The sequence below is a fragment of the Octopus bimaculoides genome, chromosome 9, assembly GCF_046866305.1.
Source record: "Octopus bimaculoides isolate indiv1 chromosome 9, ASM4686630v1, whole genome shotgun sequence".
NCBI lineage: Eukaryota > Metazoa > Mollusca > Cephalopoda > Octopoda > Octopodidae > Octopus > Octopus bimaculoides.
Window position 1 is genome coordinate 34,469,836 of NC_142936.1, and position 26,714 is coordinate 34,496,549.

Genomic DNA, 26,714 nt, shown 5'->3' on the forward strand with positions numbered 1-26,714 from the left:
CCTGTCAATGCCATGTAAAAAGCACCCAGTACTGTAAAGTGGTTGGCATTAAGAAGGGCATCCAGCTGTAGAAATCATGCCAAAACATGACTGGAGCCTGGTACAGCCCTCTAGCTTGTCAGCTCCTGTCAAACCATCCAACCCATGACAGCTTAGAAAATGGACCGTACATGATGATGATGATGATGATAATTGCGAATCAAATCTATTGAATCAGTCATCATCATCATCACCATCACCATCTTTTAATGTCTGTCTTTCATGCTGGCACGGTTGGGGTGATTTGACAGAATCCAATCAGTTCAATTATGCCCCAATATCTGCTTTGACATGTTTTCTAAAGCTGGATATATCCTTCCTAACATCAACCACTTAACAGAGTGTATTTGGTGTGTTTTCCATAGCACCAGCATGTAACTTGCAAAACTAAAACCCACATTGACTGAGTTAAACTACAGTAGAGAGGTATGTGGTTTTATGGGATGAGGGATTAAAGTATGAGAGAAGGGAGCCAAAACAACAGATTTCTAGCAACTCATACTATAGAGGTTGGGGGTAACAGGGGTGGGGCTGCAAAGAGATAAAGTACTGATGATGATTTACCAGGGTGGACCCTGAAGGTACAAGAAGGTGAGTAGATGGAAGTGGGATAGAACAATGGAGAATGAGGGTGGGTGGGAAGTATGGTTAGAGACAGGAAATGGCTGGGGTGGGACAAATATAAAGGACAAGGTTTGAGAGGTGGTTGATGATAAAATGATGCTGGGGGGAAAGAAAGGAGAGAGTAGGTGATGACTGTAGAGATTTGATATGCTTGAGTGGGGATGTAGTGAAGGGTGGACAAGAATGGAAAGATGATTGATAACATATTAGTTAGAGGAAGGTAGAGGAAAGTAGGTAATGATTAACAGTACTACAATACTTTCAACCACTACTTCAACACCTTCAAACACTACTACAACACACTTAGACACCACTACAACACTCCCAAACACTACTGCAACTCCCACAAACACTACAACACTATTTCTCACTCAGATTCAGTAAATGCATACAAAATAAACAGCAGCATCAATAACCACATTGTCTAAACATTCTGTTGAGATGTGGTGCCATATGATCAAAGAACCAACAACTATTGCATTCCTGTGGAATTCATGTTGCTTGTTACCAATAGACTCCAAGTGGAGAATATGCAACATGTTCAGACTACTGTGGTTATACCCCATATGTCAATGTACAGTATGATACCCAACTAGATACAGAAGGCACAGTATATCTGGGGTACTAGATTGGAAGAGTACATTTATTCATTAAACTGATTAGCTACCTGTCATAAGTCATTGCATCAGGACCAACCAGGGTTACACAATCACAAGAAGAAGCAGTTTCATTGTTAGTTACAACAGGAAAGACAATTTTCATATAACTGCTTTATGTTGTTTAAAAGAATACTGGAAAGATGAGCTGTATCAGATTTATACTCCTTATTTATTGGCATTACATCTATTTCCTTCTGAACCTGCTGAATTATTTTATTTTGTTTTATACTAGTGAATGAAAACATATTACTAAGCTATCTTTTGGTTTTTAGGCTGATTTTGAAATCACTGGTGATACTGTTAATGGTAAACATCACAGAGGGCCAACACGATCACGTCTATCAAATACAAATCTTTTAACATCCTATCAAATTTATTTTACTGGGGAAACCTCTGAACTACCATTAGGTTAGTATCTTAATCTTTCTTTTTATCTTCATTCACTTTGTCTCCCTTTGTCTGATAGTATTGGCATAATAAAAACTATGAAAATAATTGAATACATAAAAATTAATATATACTCAAATATATATTTACTCAGAATAGAACTTTTCAGATGCAGGTTCTTTAACCCTTTAGCATACAGATTCTTCTGACAAATGTAAAGCTTATTTATTCACATTGTTTTGAAGTAATCATGAATTATCTCATAGCTTTCAGATTTCAGTAATGTGATTGCTTATTTTCATATATATATATAATATAAAATTCCATTACAAAAAAGTTGACACACCCAGTTATTAAAATTTTAATTATTGAACTTTGTATCTTTGGTTTTAACATTGTCAAAGCAAGAAATTAAATACAATAAAACCAAAAATAACTAAACTACTAACACATTTTGTGCCTCCCTAACATAAACATACACATTCGCTTACAAAGTTCTACATACATGAATAAATTCTAAACAATAACATAACCCCAAATTTAATCAATAAAAATTTCTCCAAAACACCTCCTAAAACCTGATTACTACCCCACTCAAACCCACACACCCAAGGAAAACTTAAACCCAACAGAGATCTTATAAAGCTAAGATTAATTCTAATTCATCACAGTCCAACAATAGCTTAACTGGTGGAAACTTTGAAGTCACTGTCAACAATATTCTTGTTCAAGAATAAGCTTATCCTCCACAAAAGTATCGAGTAACCCCTCAAATTAATGTAAAATTATTTTTTTATTATAACTAGACATAAAAACAAGTGTATATAGAAATTGGGCTTGTTCCAGTTTCCATCTACCAAATCCACTCACAGGGCTTTGGTTGGCCCGGGCTTATAGTAGAAGACACTCACCAAAGTTGCATTGCAGTGAAACCCCTGTGGCTAGGAAACAAACTCCCTGCCAGACAGCCACACCTGCACTTACTATCATCGTTATCATCGTTTAATGTCCGCTTTCCATGCTGACATGGGTTGGACAGTTTGACTGGGGGCTGGCAAGCCAGAAGGCTGCACTAGGCTCCAGTCTGATCTGGCAAAGTTTCTACAGCTGGATGCCATTCCTAACACCAACCACTCCAAGAGTGTAGTGGGTGCTTTTCACATGCCACCAGTATGAGGGCCAGTCAGGTGACACTGGCATCGACCATGCTCGAATGGTGCTTTTTATGTGCCACCGGCACAGGTGTCAGTCAGGTGGTTCTGTCATCAGCCATGACAATGACATCACTTGACTCAACAGGTCTTTGCAAGTGCAGTTTATTGTCCAATGATTGAAGTGTACTCTTGGATGGGCTGGTTATTCTGCACTGGCATAGGCCATGGTCACAGTCTCACCCGGCTTGCTGAGTCTTCTCAAGCACAGCATATCTCCAAAGGTCTAGGTCACTTGTCATCGCCTCCGTGAGGCCCAACGTTCGAAGGTTGTGCTTCAACACCTTATCCTAGGTCTTCTTGGGTCTACCTCTTCCACAGGTTCCCTCTACTGCTAGGCTGTGGCACTTTTTCACACAGCTCTCCTCATCCATATGCAATACATGACCATACCAGTGCAGTTGTCTCTCTTGCACACCACATCTGATGCTTCTTACGTCCAACTTTTCTCTCATAGTGCTTACGTTCTGTCATGTTTGCAACTGACATTACACATCCAGTGGAGCATACTAGCTTCATTCCTTGCAAGCTTACGCATATCCTCAGCAGTCATGGTCCATGTTTCACTGCCATGTAGCATGGCTGTTCACACACCTGTCATACAGTCTACCTTTTACTCTGAGCGAGAGGCCCTTTGTCACCAGCAGAGGTAGGAGCTCTCTGAACTTTACCCAGGCTATTCCTATTCTAGCAGCTACACTCACAGAGCATCTGCCTGTTACTAACTTGGTCACCTAGGTAATGGAAGCTATCAACTACTTGTAGTTTTTCCCCATGGAATATGACGGAAGCTGTTTTCTGTACATTTTCAGTGTTTATTGCCCCTGAGCATTTTCCACACACAAAAACTATCTTCCCAGTTAGCCTTCCTTTGATATTGCTGCACCTCTTATGTGTCTATAGCTTGCACTGGGTACATCTTACGGAGTTTCTACCTACGCCTTTTCTACATATCAAGCAGGGCCATCTACCTGAAGGGATTTTTGATTTGTCTGCCTTCCTGCTTATTAAGACTTTAGTTTTTGCCATATTGACTCTAAGGGCCTTTGATTCTAGACCTTGCTTCCACACCTGAAACTTCTCCTCTAGTTCAGATAGTGACTCTGCTATCCTGTCTTGAATTCTACTGTTATTGCTTAGAGGACTATGATGAATAAAAGGGCTGAGGACTGATCCTTGGTGGACCCCTACCCCTACCCGGAAGTCTTCACTGTACTCGTTGCCAACCCTCACCTTACTGACAGCATCCCTGTACACGGCTTGTACAGCTCTCACTAACCATTCATCTATCCCTAGTTTCCTCATTGACCACCAGATAAGGGATCAGGGGACCTTGTCAGAGGCTTTCTCCATGTCAATGAAAGCCAGGTATAAAGGTTTATCGTTGGCTAGGTATTTCTTCTGTAGCTGTCTTACCAGAAATATAGCATCAGTGGTGCTTTTCCCTGGCACGAATCCAAACTGCATCTCTTCTAAACTGACTCTCTCCTTTATTAGTTGGGCAATGACCCTTTCATTACTTGCTCCAACAACTATCATTACCTGCTCCAACAAGTTTTATTACCTGTTCCAACAACTAGATACCTCTATAGTTATTCGTATCTAATGCATAACCTTTACCTTTGTGGCAGTTGACTATGGTGCTGCTACACATTAACCTATTTTTCCACAAGCAGTATACCCACGCCCATCAGTGTCCCTTGCCCAGAAAATCTAATACCTATGTTCTTTGCCTGTGAGGAACCTAGCAGAACTTCCTCTCCACCTTACTTCTTGGATGCAGCACAAATCTACACGTTTCCAGTCAAGCATCTCAACAATTTCACCAGACTTACCTTTCAGTGTGCCAGCTCTGAGTGTGAGGGAAGTGAGACCCTGGGACGAGAGACAGCAGCATCATGTACCTGAAAAGAAAGCTTGCATTTGGCAAAACTCATAAACATACAATAGCCCTCAACCTTCATACACTACATCATAATTTTATGCACTACATAATCACTACATTACATAGGAGATAAAACCTAAGTAGAGATGGGAATATTAAGCCTTTGGCGGTGTTCATGGCAGAGACATCTGATAGAGGTCAGACTTCCGGGACAGGTGGTGGAGGTGGGAGTGGTGGGTGCATCATGAAACAGCAAAGACTCAGGCTGCCAGAGGGAGAAAATATTAATGATAATAATGATAGAATTGGGCATTTGAATTCTTAACTAGAGCTATAACCACCAGTTTTTGGTCAGCCAAACTTTGACAAAATTAGATAAACTAGCAGTATAGCCTGGCATTGCCTGGGATTAAGTTAGGACTATTAAGCGATCAGGCACTTTATTTCAAACCAAAATAAGTGACACCAGCATCAAATTCGCACGAAATCCGTTGAAATTGATAAACATTTGGCTGAAAATGGGTTGCAGGCAATTTGATTGGGAAATCCCATAAGGAATCGGTTTATCGATTATTTCCACTCATCGATTTTTTTTTTGAGAACTTAAAGCATTCAAAGATCCCATGAGTCCTAAGTAATGCTGGCATCAAGTTTGAGCAAAATACATCAAAATTGGTAAAAGTTATGGTTGAAAATGGGGTATAGCCAATTTTAGTGGGAAATCCTATAAGGAATCGGTTTATCAATTGAATGGAAAACCCCAAATGGATGCCTGCCACTGATAATGTTTGGCCTTGGGATTTGTTGATGGACATGGCAAAGCATGGTCTCACCAGGAACTGCAATCTGCAGAAGTTAAACAGCATGTCTGACCCCGAGGGTAAAGCTGCATCCTTGAAATGAAAAGATTTTCAACCCTCCTGCACCCTGTAACATGCATGTTTGTGCGTAGGCTTAAGTCTTAACCTGGGGCCACAACATGGATGACTTAAGGCATGTGTGCACTTCATCAGCCTGGCTCCCTTTAAGGATGACAGGAAGGGTTTGCTGGAAATCTCCTGAAAGCAATAGAGTTACACCACCCATAGAAGCTGTATAATCCCTGGTACCTTTCAGTGATCAGTCCAGTGCCTCAAGGGCACCCTTATTGGTCATTGTGCATTTGTCCCATACAATGAGACAGCACTGTCTAAGAACTTCAGCTTCCTCTGAATTTTTGCCAATGCTGCAAGTAGGAACCTCGGCCCTCAACAAATCTAAAGGCAGCTTGAATGCTGAGTGCGCCATCCTACCTCGCGGCAATAATGTAGCAGCGATTCCCGAGGAAGCAATGGCTAGTGCAATTTGCTTCTCGCGACGAATCTTAGCAAGTATTAATTATGTTACAAAGGATTTGCTGGTACCTCTAGGAGCATCGAGGAAAAAAATGCTGCCTGCCTGTTTTTCAATGGCACTGACGACAGTTTTGTACACCAGTCTCTGATCAGGGAGCAATTTCGGTTCATTTACTCTCAGGTACTCCGCAAGGCCATCAGCATCATACAACTCCAGAAGTAACTTTGGTGGGAGTGTGTTAACATCCTATCGCAATGAGGATGGCAAACCGAAAGTGTTCAATACGCCCCACCCATTTTGAGCAGGGCATCCTCGATTTCAATTAGCGCATTATTGTAGATCAGGTCATTGTATCCAATGTCAGCATTAGGGCACTGTTGCTTTGCTAGTCATCATTTGCCTTGACCAAGAAAGCAAAATTACATACAGAGAATTTCATAAACAGGAATGAATGGATAAATGGTTGGTAAATTTTTAGATTAACACTCGCATGATTTGCACTAAGAAAAAAAATAATCGGATTTTTTGTGTGGAATCAACTACCCTTTTTGTGGTCCGAAAAACAGGGTAGAGTGTGGTGGAAGCCTCGGAAATTTCGCTCCCCACACCCATTGATCTTTTCACCATCTATTTTTCAATGTACATGGAAATATACGGAGATTAAGAATATGGAAAACATTTTTTTTTAATCTCAAATTTACCATGAAAAACTCCTGGCAAATTTTTAGATAACACTCGTATGATTTTCACTAAGAAAAAAAAATCGGATTTTTTGCATGGAATCAACTACCCTGGCCTCCTAATATGCTACAAAACCCTTTTTGTTGTCTGTAAAACGGGTTGGGGTGTGGTGGAAGCCTTGGAAGTTTTACCCATTTATATTGTGTAATTCACTGACAAATTGTTACCTACCTCTTTGTTTCTTTGTTAAATAAATGGATTCTGAACAAAACACTTTTTTCCTCAGAGTAAAATGAAAACAAAACTCTTTCGCGCCCAAAGTAATGTGTGTGTGAGAGAGGGGAGTGGGGGAGAAAGACGAACAATTTAAAATAAATAAATGATTTAAACTAAATATATTTTAATTGTTGTGTGAGAAAGTATATATAATCTAATTATAAAATATAGTGTCTTTCAAAAACATCCTAAATTTGAACTCTATATCTCATGTTTAAGAAAAAAAAAACATTTTACATTTTTAATTTTGGTGAACGCTGTCACTTATTCTCTCTCCCTCACACACACACACACACACACACATACGTCAACACACAACTTCTCTCTCTCTCCATCTCACACACATTTTCACTTCGCTATGACAAGAAGGGACTTAACTTATGTTAGCAAACTTAAAAATTGGTAAAAGTTATGGTTGAAAATGGATTTTTACCGCTATTCGCAGGTGCCTTGGGAGAAATAATTTGGCGAAAATACAGCTAGGGTCGTGATGAATGTCTTCTTAAAATTAGAGTGACATGCGTACTAATTTGTGGATGTGCATAAATTACATTCACGTACACACACACACACACACACACACACACACACACACACACACACACACATCCTGTCTTTTATAGATATACAGATGAATGAATAAGTGACAATAATAAATGAGTGTGAAAGAGACGGAGAAAGAGAGAGAGTTGGGTTGAGCGAAGGGATCTTTTTTTTCTTTAAGCGTATGGCATGGAAGGCAAAACTGTGTTTACATAGATAATGAAATGAAGTAATAAAGTAATTATAATTGCACTGAAAAGAAGTTTTAGATGTGTGCTAGGTTGGGAAAACAAGGTTGCTTATCTGAACATCTGGTTTCTACTCTGTGTGGCGGGATATTAAAATATGATCATTCTAGGGCTAATGCAGTTTCGCACCTCTCTTTGGAAAATGCATTTTTTTAAAAAAAACATTTTCGGATTTTTTTTTAGATGTTGGAAATTATGAATTTGCAAAAAAAAAAATTCTTTTAAATTTCACCCCCCTCCCTATAATTTAAATTTTTGATTTTGTTTACTTTAAAGAGATCGTAGCGAATTGACGAGCGTATGCAAATCAAAATTAAATACAGACAAAAACATTCAAGTGAAAAGAATTTGTGTTTTACTTGTGTCTGCCTTAAATAATTGTAAATAATAATCTAATGTAAATTAAATATATACCATTTTATGACAAATAAGTTCAAAATTTTAAGGGGGGGTTGAGGGTGGGGGTTTGAAATGTTTTTTTTTTGTGTATTCGTAATCTATGACATCTAAAACGTAGGAATCCAAAAAAATGCATTTTTCAAGGAGAGGTGCAAAACTGCATTAAGCCCCATAATTCTTTATTAGCCACGCAGGGCCTAACACAGAGGGTACAGCACATGGTGGAGACAGAAATAAAAAAACAGATGGAAAGGATGAATTAGATAAAATGATAAATGAAATGAAGCTGTTTGGCTCCACCTCCAAGTGACTTCATTGAACCCGTTAATACAGCTTCTTTTTAAAACACTGCTTGTAACAGTTTAAAACACTATTTGCAACAGTTAACTTTCATCTTTCCGAAGAATGTCTCTGTTAAATTTCTTTAAAAGTTCAAGATAGCTTACCCATTTTGGTATTGTGCTGGTGTCCATTTTCTTGACCCACCACTCAAAGTCCCCCTCATAATCCTTTTCTCTCGAAAGATACTCTCGGTCTGCCACCGCACAATGAATATGCTCAGGCATTCCCCTAACTTCTGTTATATTCACTTTTATTGCTCTGTCCCATTATAAAGTTTTTTCATTTTGTCAATTGTACAGTATAACATTTTTTCTCACAGGGCAAGGGTGGGGAAGTTTGGGGCTCCTGTGTGCTCCATCTGTTTTTATCCTCATTCACCTCTTCTTCCTCAGCGCAGGTACTGATTTTCATCGGTGGTGAAGTCATGAATCATTCCTGCTCTCAGGTTTCTCTTTAGTCTTCATATGTGGTGGAGGACAGTCTGCTCTAATGTGGCCCTTCAGGCCACATTTATAGCATCTTGAGATCTTGCCTTCTGCTCTGACCCTAAGTGCCACCTCTTCGACTGTGATGGTCTTGGCCATGTTTTCAAGATCTTCCAGGGCTGCCTGGATTATCATATGGAGGCTCTGCCCTTGCCAGTTCTTGTGGGGGTGTTCTGGTGGCCTGGAAGATCACTACCTTCTCTTCCATGCCCAGTAATATGGCAGCTGCTAGCCAGGCTACGTCAATTTCTAGGGGTATATCTTCTACCCTAATCCTGGAAGCACGCCTCCCAAGGTATATGGGTAGAAGCACCACTTCATCCATTTTTAAGGGTGTTGCCAAGTGCAGCCTAGTAGTAGCTACCTCCCGGAACTGCACCTCCACCATTCCAAACTTTCTTCCTCTGGCAAGGTAAGAAATCCCTTGCCAGATTGGTTTTAATGCCTTTTCCTGGTTGTTGCTGAGAATGTCCTGTAAATAATGTTTTTTTTTTCTTTTAAAACTTCTTTGTAGGGGGACACTTTTTACATCATTCCCGTCCCTTTTAAGCATTTCTTAGAATCTACTCAACTCCTCCAGACACATGTCTTCGCTTTTCTCTTTCACTACCTATGCATAACTCTTCACCTCTCTTGCTTCGTCTGTTCTCTTCAGACTTTTAACCAGCTCTTCTTCAGACAATGTAAAGTCTGAAGAAGAACTCAAACCTTCGTATTCCATTATGAAGGCACACACCTATGACATTCCCTCAACAAACAAGAGGGAAGACGCTGAACAACACCGGCGCAAGACAACAAAACACGCGTGTTTCACATGAGATATTAAAATATGAGGTATCTATCTATGTAAATAGATAGATAATGAAATGAAATAATAAAGTAATTATAACTGTGCTGAAAAGAGGTTTTAGATTTGTGCTAGGTTGGGAAAACAAGGTTGCTTATCTGAACATCTTCTGGTTTCTACTCTGTGTGGTGGGGTATTAAAATATGAGGTAGAGGAATGTGAATGAGCTAATTTATATATGGTTGGATGGGTGGGGTGAGGAGAGGTAAAGTGTAGGGAGAAGCAAGTGGTTAGCAAAACTAAGAAACAGGGGGAGAGAGAGAGAGACCAGAGTTAGGCTGGTCAAAGATAGGACACGAGGAGACAGAATTTTGGGATTTAGGGTAACATAATTGAATGAATGGGTTTAACATTGCCTCTGCCAGAGTGAAAGAATAGTAATTCTCATAATGAGATAGAATTGGGCATTTGAATTTTTAACTAGAGCTATAACCAACAGTTTTCGGCCAGTCAGACTTTGATGAAATTCGATAAATGAATGAATAAATGACAATAATAGATGAGCATGAAACTGAGGGGGGAAAGAGGGAGAGTTGGGTTGAGCGAAGGGATCTTAAGTTTGTTCTCTAAACATACGGCATGGAAGGCAAAACTGTGTTTACATAGACAGAGAATGAAATTGAATGATTTAGGGTAACATAGTTGCCACTGCTGGGGTGAAAGAATAGTAATTCAGATAATGAGATAGAATTGGGCACCGCAAAACAGCAAAAACTCAGGCTGCCGGTGTGAGAAAATATTAATGATAATAATGAGATAGAATTGGGCATTTGAATTCTTAACTAGAGCTATTACCAGCAGTTTTCGGTCAGCCAAATTGTGACAAAATTAGATAAATGAATGAATAAATGACAATAATTAATGAGCGTGAAAGAGAGAGAGAGAGTTGGGTTGAGTGAAAGGATTTTAAGTTTTTTTCTCTGAACATACAGCATGGAACGCGAAACTGCGTTTACGTAGATAGATAATGATAATAATGAGATAGATAATGAAATGAAATAATAAAGTAATTATAATTGTGCTGAAAAGAGGTTTTAGATGTGTGCTAGGTTGGAAAACAAGGTTGCTTATCTGAATGTCTTCTGGTTTTTACTCCGTGTGGTGGGGTGTTAAAATATGAGGTAGGGAACCTGAATGAGCTAGTTTATATAGGGTTGGGTGGGGTAGGGATAGCAGAGGTAAAGTGTTGGGAGAAGTAAGTGGTTAAGTAAACAGAAAAGAGAGAGAGACCAGAGTTAGGCTGGTCGAAGAAAGAACACGAGGATTTAGGGTAACATAATTGAATGAATGGGTTTAACATTGCCACTGCCGAATTGAAAGAATAGTAATTTTGATAATGAGAGAGAATTGGGCACCACGAAGCAGCAAAACCTTAGGCTGCTGGTGTGAGAGACTATTAATGATAATAATGAGATAGAATTGGGCATTTGAATTCTTAACTAGAGCTATAACCAACACTTAGGCACTTTACAATAAAGAAAAATTCTAATTTCATTTATACATTTCAATTTCAGAGGTCTTAGAAAATTTGGTGAAAACTCTTGGTGGAAAATTGGTGACTAATCCTAACTGTTTTGATCTGAAGTCTAAAAAAACTTGTTTAATTATATCGTCTGGTAATCAGGAGTCTCATAAGTTAGCAAAAAGTAAGTCTGATTTAACTTTCATATTTCATTCTCCTTTTTCAAAACAATAGATTGCCTCTTTTGCTCAATGTTTTTAATTATGTTTCTTCTGCCCTAGCTATAACTGAACACACATATGTCTGTGCATGTATACATATGTGTATGTGTGTCTGTATGTATGTATATATTGCTTAGGCATTGTGAGACAACCTGGTGTAGAACTCGATATTCATTTGCTGTAGAACAAAGTGTTAGTCGAATACAGAGTAAGAACATGAAATGACAAAGAAATAAATGATTATCTTACAAACTTCATTAGCTTAATGCTGTTTCTGCTATAAGATACAGTGGACTCAGTTGAGTACCTGAAATAAATTACACTTCATATTTGAGGCTCTGATGAAGCTATAAGGTGTTACTCAGGCACTCAGAAGAGGGATGCAGAAGAGAGTGGAGGGAAGAGAGCAGCAGGATAATAATGATGATATGGTTGACAGGGGGTGAGGACCAGAAAGAGATTTGACATGTGGTTAGGTAGGCTGCAGGAGTGTAGGGTTACAGAGGTAGCAGGGTTGGTGCGTGCAGAGAGATAAGTTGATGGTCTAATGGTGGTGGTGGATGATCAATGTAATATATGGGTGGAGAGAACAATATTAATGAATGAAGAATGGATAACAAGTGAAATGACTCCATGTAGCAAGAAAGAAATAAAATGATATCAAAGGAGAGCTGCAGTGAGGAAAAAGATGGATGGATTGGGTGACTTGAGGTGGAGATTGGGTGAGGTACCCATTTGCGCATATATATATATATATATATATATATATATAAATATATATATACACATGTTCAGTGCTTCCAGAATTCAGTTCTGATAAGGTGGACAGTGTCTTCTTGAGAGTCACATATCACCAGCCATCCTAGTCTTTTGTCATTTCCACCATGAAGCTCAAGGTTCTGAGGTCAACCATAACCACTTTGTCCCATGTTCTTCTGGGTCTCCTTTCACAAGTTCTGACTGCGTTAACTAATTGCCATGCTCACTCACCCACTCTCTCTTTTTCTCTTTCCCTCACACACACACACACACACTATTTTTATTGAAACTGAAACTAAGAGTTTGTCTTGTGACTTGAGTTTCACACTACTACAACTTGAAGTGCAAGACAAACTGTTTTTTTTTAAAAATCATATCCTTTACAAAATGTATTGAGCACTCCTCTCTCATTCATTCAACTTAAATACACACACACATGTACATATATATGCGTGTATGTATGTGCATGTATATTGTTTCTATAATCTGCTTTTTGGTATCATCATAATAAAACTGAAGTGTGTAGACAATGTATCGAATTAACATATTTCTCTAACCCTACTTCCACTTTATATTAAATGGTTTGTGGTTTTAAGTGGAGAAACATTTTTAATAACACATTAAACAACTTATCTTCCACTGAAGAACCATTACAACAACTAGAGCTTAAAGTCACCTCTAATTTCTTTCTAGTCAAATAAACTGTTGTGAGATGCATTTTGCTCCTAGATATGAGCAGGTCTCAACAGTTATTAAAATTTCCTAAATGAGTCGAGACTATGATATTAAACAGTGTGTGTATATATATATATATATATATATATATATATATATATATATATATATATATATATATATATATTTGTGTATGCGTGTGATATATATATATATATATATATATATATATATATATATATATATATATTTGTGTGTGTGTATATATATACACCAAAGCAAGCACATAAATGTGAAACAAGAGTACTCAAATACCAGAGGTAGAGTAATATGCTTTATTTAAAAGCAGCAGAAATATAACAAAAGCTGTTATTTTTTGCTTATTAGTGGCACAAATATATATAAAAAGTGGGGTAGGGTTAGGAGAGTTGTCAAATTACAAGGTATTAATTGGACAAACATGTTTAAACCATCAAGTGTTCGAATGTTCACAGAAATTTCAGTGAGTTCCACAGAGGTAGATAGTAATATCAATGTAAATATTCAGCAGAGGTTGTAGCAATTGTACATTACTGAAATGTCATATCGAGTTTTTATAAAATTTGTGGAAAAAAAAGTAGAGAGAAAGAAAAAAAAGGTTTTTTTTACAATTTTTTTCATGGTGCATGTAGTTCTTTTTTCAATTTCAGTCTCAGTGCACTGGTCTCTTCACCTTTCATGGCTTATTGGAATCAGAAGATACTTTGTGTTCAGTCTTTTAGTGTGTATAATATTTTTACAGGAAAGCATCTAATTTTCAGTTGCTTATATCAGGCTGAGTAAAAAGTAAACAGCATTTTGAAACATAAAATTCATTGCAATATATTTCAACAATGCGGAAATTTTATTCATCAAAATAAGTGCCATTACAATCAACACATTTTTGCCAACGAGTTACATGTTTGTTTATTCTGGTAACATAAAAATCTGGATTTCTGGAACTGATGAACTTTTTGAATGCACTTTCAGTGTGGGTTGGATTTTTGAACTCGTTCTCTCGCAGGAAACCATCAAGGTGCTTGCAAATGTGGTAGTTGGTAGGAGAACGGGGTGGGGAAAAACTTCGTATCCAAGTTCCCTCTACTTCTGGAGCATCGTTAGTGAAATGTGGTCAAGTATTGTTATGAAGAATGATTGGCCCTCTTCTGTTGACCAGTCTGGGACAGAGGAGTAGCACTTTTTCATTCATTTTGGCAATTTCATGGCAATATGTTTCTGCAGTAATGGTTTTTCCAGGTTTTAAGAAGTTATAGTGGATGAGTCCAGCAGTACACCACCAAACAGTCACCATAACCTTCTTTTTGAAGAGCTCAGATTTAGGGAAGGTTTTTGGTGTTTTATTTTGGTCTAACCACTGCGAAGAATGTTTTTTTATTATTATATAGAATCCACTTTTAATTGCAAGTTACAATACAATCAAGAAATGGATCGGTCTGGTTACAGAGAAGAAGCAAGAAACAAGTTTCATATCTGCGCATCATTGAAATCGTCTGGTACCCATTTGTTGAGCCTTTTTGATTTTCTAATTGCATGCAAATGGTTGCAGGCAGTTTTTTTTGGCTAACTTGAAGTTCTTTTGCCAGTTCTCGACTCGTTTTATGTGGGTCTTTCTCAATGACTGTCTTTTAATTGACCATCATCAATGACAAATGGGCGTCCACTACGCTCACGATCTTCAAGGTTCAGGTCTCCACTGAGAAATCCTTTAAACCATTTTCAAGCTGACCACTCACTGGTCATTTCCTCGCCAAACGTTTCATTGATATCGTGAGCATTTTCAGCTGCTTTATGTCCTTTTTTGAATTTGAAAAGCAAAATTGCTCAAATATCGCACTTTGACAGTTCCATTTCAGATGATTGTAACAATGGTGAAAAAAATATCAATGTTAACTTATTGATGCATTTGGGCAAGTCTATGTCTATTATCAAACAATTGCAAAAAAAATGTTTAAAAAAATTCAAAACTGCAAAAATCTGGTACAAATTCTTTATGGCTCAAAACGTTGCTTACTTTTTACTCAACCTTATAATTTTGATGATGTCTTATTTTGGTCAAAAAATATATTTTTGTTTTCGCAAAGTTCAGTGTTTTGGTTGGTTGACTTCCTGGTGACAACTATGGTCAAGGAAGAAGTTCTGATTGGTTGTAGGTTTCGTGACATCACTTTATTTTGATCAAGAATATTTTCTGCTTTGGATAACCTATTTTTGTTTTGGTCAAGTTCAGTGTTCTGCTTGATTAACTTCCTTGTAGGGGGCTCGATAATTTGTTTTTGCCTAATTGTCATATATTTGTTTCCTCATGTAAATTCCATACATGGTTTTTATTATCCCCTAGTTAGCCTTTCCCTTGGTCAGTGTCCCAATAATTTAATCTTAGTTTGCTATCTAGAATTTTTGCACTACGAGTTCTTTGTCTCTATTTCCATGATGCCTTAAAGGAATTTTATTGCTAGTCCTCCCCACTTCCCTTTCCCTAACATCCTCTTCCTTCCACTTGATGTATAAACACACCCGTCTTGTTTCCTTTTAAGGCGAGCTACCCACTAACTCTTATTTTCATTGGTCATTTGATTTTGTTTCTTTTTGTTTTTTCATCTTGCTGTGGCCAGTTTGATAATTCATTTGTTCATCTTCATGCAACAATGTAAAGAATTTATAGGTAATGGGATCTGAAGATTAGCTAAGCTGGATCTGTGTATGTTACAATTTATGTAGCAAGCATTGCTTTACTATGAAACAATCATAGTTTGTGTTTTATCTGTTCCATTTCTTACATTCTCAGATTTCTATTCACATTTTTAGTAACTTTATTTGCTAAACCGTGAGTTGTATGGTGATTGTCAGCTTATCAAAATTTCTTTGGATTTGAATATGGGACAAAATGTCTAACTTATGTCTAACTTAAATGACAAACGTTTATCTCGCCACCTGCAGAAAATATTGTAAGTTCTCTCCCTACATTATACTATAGGTATACATAACGATGTTAATAAACTCATTTCATCGTATATTGTCCACCTTTTGTCATCTATAAATGCTGTGGACATACAACACTGGATCCCTGGATCATACTTACATATTACTTGATATATATGTATGTACACCTCAACATAAGCTACTAGTTAATGACTTCAGAATTAAGATTGAAAAGCAGTGTGTCAGAGAGAATAGGGATGTGGTAGGTAAGAAATGTGTGCAAATGGATAATGGTATGTTTGTGCTTAGTGACTCAGAGAAGAAAGATGCATGGATATGCCATTATGAAAGGTTGCTAAATGTGGAAATTGATTGGGAGAAGAATCTTTCAAATATTGAACCTATTGAGGGACCAGCTATCAGAGTTGATAGCAGTATAATAGATAAGGCAATTAAGAAAATGAAGAGAGACTCAATGACATAAACCACACTGGAAAAGATTATAGAAGCTCAAAGACTAAGCAAACCAACAAAAAGTTTAGACACATTCTACTGGAAGCTTCTGATGATGGAGAGGAGGAGGAGGAAGGGATATAGCTTAGAGGACAACTGGAAGTTCCTGCAGGAAAATTTACAGGGTGCTGCTGACCAAATCTGTGGTTAGTGCAAAGTCCCAGCCAGGTTGAGGGTGACTTGGTGGTGGAACAAGGAGGTGGACAGTTCTATAAAAGCAAAGAGATAGGCCTAGAAGGACTGGAAAAATGGTGGAAGCAAAGCATTATATAAGGGAGGCTAGGTGATAGGTTTACATAGCATAAGGAATAGCAGAAGGTAAGAAGTCTGCCAATGTTATACAGCATGAGTGTTCAGGATTGCAAAGCAGTATATCAGAGAGAATAGAAATGTAGTAGATTAGAAATGGTATGCTTGTGCTTAATGACTCAGAGAAGAATGATGCATGGAAATGCCATTATGAAAGGTTGTTAAATATGGAGAATGATAGGAAGGAGAATCTTTCAAATATTGAACCAATTGAGTGACCAGCCATGAGAGTTGATAGCAGTATGATAGATAAGGCAATTAAGAAAATGAAGACTGGGAAAGCCCTAGACCATCAGGTATCACTACTAAGATGATTAAAATATCAGGTAGTGTGGGATACAGCCTAGTCACTTGCATAGTTAATCAGGTTATTCAGGAAGGTACCAATCCCAAAGACTGGTGTGCCAGTATTATAGTCAGCTGTCACAAGGGTAAAAGTGATGCCATTGATCGAAAAATTACAGAGGTATCAAATTGCTGGACCAGGTCATGAAAATTACAGAGAGAGTTATATCTCAACTAATTGGGGATAGAATTAAATTAGATGAGATGCAGTTTGGTTTTATTCCAAGGAGAACTACTACAGATGCCCTCTACATAGTGAGACAGTTGCTTCTGTCTCTTTGTCACACTCTAACCTTTCTTCCTCTAACACAAGTTCCCCTCTTCAAATGCCCCTGCCCTTCTCATAATTCTTTGTCTTGCGAGTTATTTGGTTACCTTGTCAGTGCTGGTACTACATTAAAAGCATCCAGTCCACACTGTAACGTGGTTGGTGTTTGGAAGGGTATCCAGCTGTAAAAATCATACCAAAACTAACCTCCCCTGTGCTAGTGCTACATAAAATGCACTGAGTCCACTCTGCAGAGTGGTTGGTGTTTGGAAGGGCCTCCAGCCATAAATTCCCTGCCAAAACAGACACAGTAGCCTAGGGTAGCTTTTCTACCTTGTCGGCTCCTGTCAACCGTCCTACCCTTGCATGATATATATATAAATCTGAGACCGGTATACATATATGTAAATCTGAGACAGGTACACACACACATGCAAATGTAAACCTGAAACATGTATACATCTAGATATTTTCATAGACATATACTGTAGCATTGTAATTTATTACAGTACATGGTGTAAGATACTATAAAAGAGTGATCCTGATATATTTTAGGTTTCAGTGTAAACTATTGATTCATTTCTTTTCAAAAATTCGTTTTTAACATTTCCCAACCTTGTTTATTGTTTGGCATATAGCACAAAAACAAGTTTTCAACTTTTTATTTTTTATTTTCAGATGTACATAAAAAGAAAGGTGTGTTACTGTTATCCCGCGAGTGGCTTTTAGACTCTGTGGCAATGTATGAAATACAGTCATTGGATGGTTACATTTTATTATGATACTGAATTTAAGGGTACTTATTTCATTTTATCTTACAGACAAAAACATTAAGATTACCTTTATTAGTCAGTAAAAAAAAAAACTTCAAAAGCTTTGTAAAAAATTCATATTTCATATATACTGGTTGTAATATAGTTGCTGCTATTGATGGACTTCTGTTACACATTTTCTGATTTCAACAATCTATGCAGCGTTGCTTCTTTTTGATTACATCACATTTACACTTTTGTTTGCTTTCTTCAAGTTCTTATTCTTAACAATAGAATAATAAAGATGCTCTGTTACTGGTTTTTGTTATTTTACTTTGTTTTAACTCTCAGCAGCATTTGTTTACATCATCATCTGCTTCTACTTTTCCATGCTTTCATGGATTGGACAGAATTTTGTTGCGGCAAATTTTCTATGGATGGATGCCCTTCCTGTTGCCAACTCTCACCTGTTTTTAAATAAGGTAATATTTTCCCACGAAAGACTGGAAACAAAGGATGATACTTGCATGACAGAGACATTGATTTAGAACTATCACACAGTGTCATGGTAAAGAGATAATAACATACACACACACGACTGGCTTTACAAGGCTTTGATCAACCTTGGGCTATAACAGAAGACATGTATCGAAGGTAAGATTGAACTCAGAACCATGTGGTTGGGAAGCAAACACAAACTGTGGACTAAGGAAAAGGACATGCACTTAGATGTCCTTTTCTATAAGCTTGCAACTCATCATCATCATTGTTTAACGTCTGCTTTCTTTGCTGGCATGGATTAGATGGTTTGACTGGAAATGGTAAACCAGAGAGCTGCACAAGGTTCCAGTCTGATTTGGCATGGTTTCTACAGCTGGATGCCCTTCCTAATGCCATCTCTGTCATGGTCGTTACTAGAACTGCCTGATTGGCCCTCGTGCCGGTGGCACGTAAAAACACCCACTACACTTTCAGAATGGTTGGCATTAGGAAGGGCATCCAGCTGTAGAAATTTTCCCAGATCAGACTGGAGCCTGGTGCAGCCTTCTGGCTTGCCAGTCCTCAGTCAAACTGTCCAACCCATACCAGCATGGAAAGCGGATGTTAAATGACGATGATGATGATAATGATATATATATATATTCTTTATCAAAAAAGACATCTTTGCCAGGCATTTAAACAGCTATTGTGTTACACTGTCTTTTTCTTTGGTGATAGAAACAGTATTAACTATCATCTCTTAAAATAATTAGTTATGCCTTCATGAAAACTAACTACTGACATGAAAACCTTATGGTCAAAAATTGGTGGTAATAGCTATATAAGTTTGACAATAATAAAACAACATAATTGTTGACATGGAGACCTTGCTGTGAAAAAATCTCTAGCAGAAAAATCGACAAAAATCAAACCTGGAATATAAGAAGTAATGCAGATGTTAAATATATTCCAATACTTGAATATGGATTTTAAAACTTTATTGTTTCAAAGTAAATACAAGAAAGTAATATTTATGAAAAGATAAGAAACTGAAACACAGTTTGATAATGAAATATGTATAAAAGACAAGCTGTTCACCTGATACATGAATGTATATATATATATATATATATATATATATATATATATATATATTAGGGTGGAACGCAAAAGGCACTTTTTACACAGATTTTCGAAATATGCTTTCAAGAAAATATTTTTTATTGCAAAATCCTTTAAAAACAACTGTGTTAAAATCTGAAGTTCTTAAATTTACATCTTCAGGCACCACAGTCCACTTGAAATGTTGAATGGTGTGCAAAAGATCAATTTATAACACGTTTGCCATTCTTCATTTTATTTTTTACATTCATTATTACAAATTGATTTTCTTTTGCAAAATCTTTTAAAAACAAAAAGTATTAAAATCTCAAGATATAAAATCTATATCTTCAGGCTGTGCAACACACTTGAAATTTCAAAATTATGTGAAATAAATAGACTTTTTGACTTTGTTTTCTTTATTATTCTTAATACTAGGTCACCGAATATATGTGTTACCTAAGGTCTAGATTAGACACTCATTAAAATAAAATAACATGTAAACCAATTTTTGATTCTTGACACATTTTGGTGATAAAAATAATTAACATTTCTAATTTATTCAAAATAATTCCAGTTTTTAAAGGAGTTGCACTTGTTACAGGAAATGTTAAATAAATCTTTTGTTGCATTGTTTTTAAACACATTACACTTTGTTTGAAACGATGGCACATTTTTTTCTATTTTTCACAGATTTTAGTAATGCATGGTAATTTAGATAAAAGTTTAAGATTTTTGGTTGAACTGACTCAATCATAACACAATGGATGGATGCCTATTGGCAAAGAAGAATTATCTTTCCTGCTACAATCTTGACAATTTGTTTAATTGAAGGATCTTTCTTAACTACATTTTCTTTTTCCATTCAAATAAAACACATTTTGATACGTCCTTGTAAGTTGGCAAAACTTGCTCACTAAGATCACATAGAGTACCAAATATTGGGCATTCAATATCATGACACGTTATTGGCTTATGAGTCATCACTAAATGTAAACAACACTAAATTTAACATGATCATTAACTTTAATACAATGGTCTAAAGTCAAGGTGCAAAGCAGAAAACTTCACACATGTACCATGTATGTCCACAGCAATGACCATTGCAGCGGCACTGGAGAGAAGTTCACACTCACATTCTCTTTATAGTCAATGCAGAACCTCAAGACATTAGTCAATTGTATTGACTAATATCTTGATATTAGTCAATTGGTATGCAATGTCTTAAGGATACTATATTTACTGTTTTGCATTCTGCTATGTAGAAATATGTATTTGTTACAACTTATAATCCATGAAATCCAAAAAGTATTCTTTGGAAAACAACTGCAGAATACCAATGAAACTTCAAATAGTCAGTCACTACCTGTTCCTTGGAGGTACCATCAAAGGAAAGAAAGAAAGAACAAAAGGAAATTTCGATAGAAGTAACTTTTTTTATGGCAAAAGAAATTAAATTCCCATATTTATCAATTCAAAATGTACAAGCAAAAGTAGAAAAAGTGCTGAATACAATAAAAGTGTAGGTACAATAAAAGTGTAAAGTGACGAAAATATGATTCATTGAAAGGAATTTTTGACATCACAAAGGAAAACAGTGAATGGCTGTGCAGTGAAGATAGAAGGTTATATTATCTTCAAATTGAAAGCAAGGCTCAGGTTGGGTATGGAACTGAAAAGGTGGCCAGTTCCAAAACTATCCATCCATCCAAAAGAAGAAAAGTGTCCTTAATGCCAACTTCAACCAGAGCAACTCCAGTGTCATCGTTAACATCTGAAGCAGAGACTGAAAGGGAATATCAAGAGTCTGAGAAATCAGATGAAGAATTCACGCAAACAAGGAAGAAGTTTAGCAAAACTGGAACTGTAACCAAGTTAGTAATATCTTCCAAGCTTTCAACCCAAAAAGCAGCAATAGTTTGTCGCCAATTATCTCAAGATGGAATCAAAGGAGCTGTTAAACTAAAAAAGAAAATGAAGAAAACACTATATTTAGAAAACTGGTCATTGCATTTTGATGGTAAGTGTATTGATGACCAAGAATACCAAGTGCTAGTTTTAAAGAATGAACAGAGAGAAGCTAAGTTAGAAGCACTCCAATTACCAAACGGAAAAGCCAATACTGTTGTGAAAGGAATAACAGCTGTTTTAGATGAATGCAATCTATGGAACTGTGTAAAGATGATTGTCACTGATACGAGTGTGATCACTGGGAAAAGAAATGACATTGTCATTCAGTTGCAAAGACTGTTTGCTCAAAAGGGTTTGAGAGAACTGCAATTTATTGGTTGTCAGCATCATATCCTTGATAGAGTTCTTCGTGTTGTAATGGTTAACGAACTTGGAGAAAAAAAATCATCTCCCAATATTGAATAAACATTCATTCCAGAGCTTCTAAGTAATTACAAGAAGCTCCAATCTAATTTCAACAATGGTGCAGAAAAGATTACTGAATCAGCAAGATGACATGAAATTTCTATTTCATTTGACCAGAGTTTTTCGTTTCTTTGAAGAAACCGGAAAATTTCCTATTGGAAAGTCTCAAAATATACCCAACTTAATTAATGCAAGATGGAATTCTCGAGCAATACTAGCTCTTTTGGCATTACTTCTTCTACCACCAAAAAAGAGTTTTGCTTCTCAATGTTTGTTGATTCATCTCTTACAGCTGAGCAGATTTTTGGTTTACTGACCAAATGTTCAGTGCACATGATTATCAGAAGTTATGTGGTAGCCTGCAAGTTCATAAAAAAGCATTGAACTCTGTTAAAAACTTTGGAGTAAAGAACCATCAGAACTGGAAATCCCCAGAACGAAATCACAGTGCAGAACAGGCAATCAAGTGCCTTCAAAATTTTTATGATGTTTGTTAAAAGAAGGAGAAACTTCAGCTTCGATTTATTTTATCTAACAAGACATTAATTCTTTATGTTTAAAAATTTGCTAACATTTAGCACCCTTTTTCTTATACAGTTATTTAAAATTGGAATTAAACCTATAAAGTTAAAAATATGTATTGTTTTTAATTTTGAATGTTTACTGACCGTAAGGGCATCCAGCTGTTACTCAGTCAAATCGTCCAACCCATGCTAGCATGGAAAGCGGACGTTAAACGATGATGATGATGATTGAATGCTTGTAGTGGTCTCTGTCTTAAAATAGCCTAGTTTTCAACCTTTGCATAGAGTGATTTCAATTCAGTAATCTTAAAAATGTATAAATACACTTTTATTCCACATCTCTCTTGAATTTACAAGGATTTAGGCAGCGGAAATACTGAAGTGTGAATCAAGTGACACCTAGTGATTATAGTTTAAAAAGTCCATAACTCCCAAACTACTTCAACTAGAAAGCTGAAATTTCAGATCTAGTATTTCTGCATTGCATTGAGTCAGCACACCAAGTTTAGTAAAAAGTTGAGCAGGTGTTACAAACCCCACTAGAATTTTGCAAGATTTGGGTCAAAAATGGTGATCGATTTCGTAAGTTGGGGGTGATGTTTTTTTCAAATAAAGCAAAATAAATGTTAGTTTCCTGATTTTCATGAAATTATTCATCAAATATAGGGTTATTAGGCTGTGAAAAAGTCATAACCCTGCTTGAAGGGTTATGAGGAAAAGCAATTAGAAGGTAAAAGTATGTTTTGTAGATAATCCTTTGTCAATTACTAGATTAAATCAGATAAGAAAAAAAACCAAGAAAAAACGCACATGGGTTAGGTTCACATGTTTGACCTCTGACAAACTGGATGTGTGAGAGGTAATTGTGGTTTTAATGTTGAAAGTGGTGAAGGAATATCTGTTTGTATGTATGTAATTGCAAGCATATGTATGAGGATACATATATATATTCTTTTATTTTACTTGTTTCAGTCAGTTGACTGCAGCCATGCTGGAGTACTGACATAATGGTTTTAGTTAAAGGAATTGACCCCAGGACTTATTCTTTGTATGCCTAATACTTATTCTATTGATTTCTTTTGCCAAACCACTAAGTTATGGGGGCATAAACACACCAACATTGGTTGTCAAGTGATGGTGGGGAGACAAACACACACACACACACACACACACACACACACACACACATACATATATATACACATGATGGGCTTTCAGTTTCTGCCTGCCAAATCCTGAGGCTATAGTAGAAGACACTTGTACAAGGTGCTACACAGTGGGACTGAACCCAGAATCATGTTGTTGGGAAGCAAGCTTCTTACCGCACAGCCACTCACATGTGTATACGTATAGGAGGTATGGACAGTGTGTGTGAGAGATTTAGTGTAAGGAGTAGATTAGATTTGTATGTGTAGGTGCATGGTTTGCTCAAGCAGACTGAGCAGTGGATGTACAGTAATCCCTCAACTACAGTGGGTGTTGCATTCCAAAAGCTCTCACAGAAATAATTAAAATCTAAAAAGATATAAATACCTATCAGCTGCAGAAACCTGGATATACTGAGGAGTCCACGATATAAATTTACATATATTTTACCAGACAAATCTGTGATGTACTGTGTGTGCAATATGGTGAGGGATCACTGTGTAGGAGGTATGAGTTCTGCATAAGGGTATAAATACATACATAAATATGCATACACACACATGTATAATCATGGCATCAAATACAGACATGTTGGCAGAGGAGACCATACATTCTCTGGATAATAAATAGTGTCCCTTATAATTTTTGCCAATAATAGAAGCATGGTAAGAATACTAAAACTGGTATCTTTGAATGCCAAGAAACAATCATTTTTGGAAAGATTTTACTTTCATAGATCACAACTTATTTCCATTCCATTGTCTTTTTACTTTGAATTTCTTGACTTGTTTTGAATGAAAATGATTAATTTCATTAACTTAATAAACCAACATAAAAGCTATAATGAGAAGACTGTCTATAGAACTGATGTTCTTATAAGCATATAAAAGCCGAAATCCCACTTCTAGCATGTCTTTCCTTGCATGCTGACAACCTTGCAATGTTTTCAAATGGAATGGTTCCAGAAGTCTGAAAAATCACAGAAAGATATGGTCTTTTATTATAATTATCAAAGGAACAGAATTGTATCAGATTTCATTAACAAGGGATCCTCCACATAATCGCTAGAAATAACAATCACACCCTACAAAAACGAAAAGATCGCATTATATAAGGTGCAAGATACAGTATGTAAAAAAAATGATAGCCTGGCAATGGATGGAACATCTTTCCTCATAAGTCTGTCTGATCAGATTTAACCTGGGACTAAATAATAACAATTTTGGTTTCATATTGATTGAGTTTCAGAAAAAAATACTCAAGTAGTTTTAATATATACAGTGAGAATTAATTACAATATTTATTTGGGAAGAAAAGACTAGTTCATTAACCTGTTTTAATGTTTTCAGCAAATAGGAGTATGTTTTAATCTTATTGCAAAACAAACTTCAATTAATCAAACTCATTTATTATAACATATTAAAATAAGCAAACTGGGCTAACATTGTATTTCTCTCACATGTAATTATGTCTTTAATGCTCACTACATTAAATATATTTGGTCATGAAGATGTTAATTCTGAGTAATTAAACTTCATTTTTCTTTTTTTAAAAAAAAGTCAAGTATTTAGTTGACATTACTTCACCATCACAAGGTTCTAAGTTTGATCTCACTGTATGGCACCTTAGAAAAGTGTCTTACTATAGCCTTGTTTTGACTAATGCCCTGTGGAAGCCCATTGGATAGGACTGTTTTATATATATATATATATGCACAGGCATGTCTGTGTGGCCGAGGTCGACTTTACCTTTCATCCTTTCGGGGTCGATAAATTAAGTACCAGTTACGCACTGAGGTCGATGTAATCGACTTAATCCGTTTGTCTGTCCTTGTTTGTCCCCTCTATGTTTAGCCCCTTGTGGGCAATAAAGAAATAAGAAGCTTGCTTCTCAATCACATGGTTCCAGGTTCAGTCCCACTATGTGTTATCTTGGGTAAATGTCTTCCATAGCCTAGTGCTGACCAAAGCCTTGTGAGTGGATTTGGTAGACGGAAACTGAATGAAGCTCATATATATGTGTGTCTGTCCCCGCACGACTGCTTGACAACTGATATTGGTGTGTTTGTGTCCACGTAACTTAACGGTTCAGCAGAAGAGACAGAGTAAGTGCTCATTCTTAAAAAAAAAAAGTACTGTGATCAATTCATTTGACTAAAGATATGTCTGGTAATTATTCCATCAATCACTTTTGCCAAACTGCTAAGTTATAGGGACGTAAACACTAACACTGGTTGGGGGGGACAAACACAGATACAAAGACACACACACATGCATAATAGGTTTCTTTAAGTTTCTCTCTACCAAGTCCACTCACAAAGCTTTGGTTGGCCCAAGGCTACAGTAGAAGATATTTGCCCTATAGTAGAAGATAGGACTGAACCTGGAGCCACATGGTTGTGAAGCAAGCTTCTTACCACACAGCCCTACCTGTACGTTATACAAGGTGTTCAAAAAGTCTCTCCGCAGTAAGTATTGAATGGTTTTTGAGCAATTCTTGTACACTGATCCTTTACTTGCTCCCCAGAAAAAGTCTGGCAGTGTTAAATCAGGTGATCTTGGTGGCCAAAGTCCCTTTGAAATAATCCATTCGCCAAAAAACTCTTGAAGTAGTGCCATGATGATGCGCAGGATGCAAAAAAACTCACTGTGGAGAGAGTTTTTGAACACCCCGTTTTATATATATATATATATATGTGTGTGTGTGTGTGTTTATACACATACATATATCATCATCTTTTAACATCCGTTTTCCATGTTGGCTTGGGTTGGACCGTTTGACAGGAGCTGACCCACTAAAGAGCTGCCCAGGCTTCATGCCTGTTTTGGCACAGTTTCTACAGCTGGATGCCCTTCCTAATGCCA

General features: G+C 36.8%; 2 protein-coding genes across 21 annotated transcripts in view; one reads left to right on the forward strand and one right to left on the reverse strand.

Moving 5' to 3' along the window:
• LOC106871917 (uncharacterized) overlaps positions 1-18,543 on the forward strand; it is a 116,897-nt gene extending 98,354 nt beyond the window's left edge. For all 18 annotated transcript variants that reach the window (XM_089357390.1, XM_089357393.1, XM_089357395.1 and 15 more), the window contains 3 exons: positions 1,595-1,730; positions 11,476-11,607; positions 18,150-18,543. In XM_089357390.1, coding sequence (XP_089213516.1) covers positions 1,595-1,730; positions 11,476-11,607; positions 18,150-18,253 — 372 coding nt within the window. In that variant the 3' untranslated portion in view covers positions 18,254-18,543. The remainder of the gene's footprint in view (positions 1-1,594; positions 1,731-11,475; positions 11,608-18,149) is intronic.
• Positions 18,544-21,220: 2,677 nt separating this feature from the next.
• Positions 21,221-26,714, reverse strand: part of LOC106882578 (uncharacterized) — a 109,368-nt gene continuing 103,874 nt past the window's right edge. For all 3 annotated transcript variants that reach the window (XM_052970583.2, XM_052970584.2, XM_089357398.1), the window contains one exon: positions 21,221-24,819. In XM_052970583.2, coding sequence (XP_052826543.1) covers positions 24,669-24,819 — 151 coding nt within the window. In that variant the 3' untranslated portion in view covers positions 21,221-24,668. The remainder of the gene's footprint in view (positions 24,820-26,714) is intronic.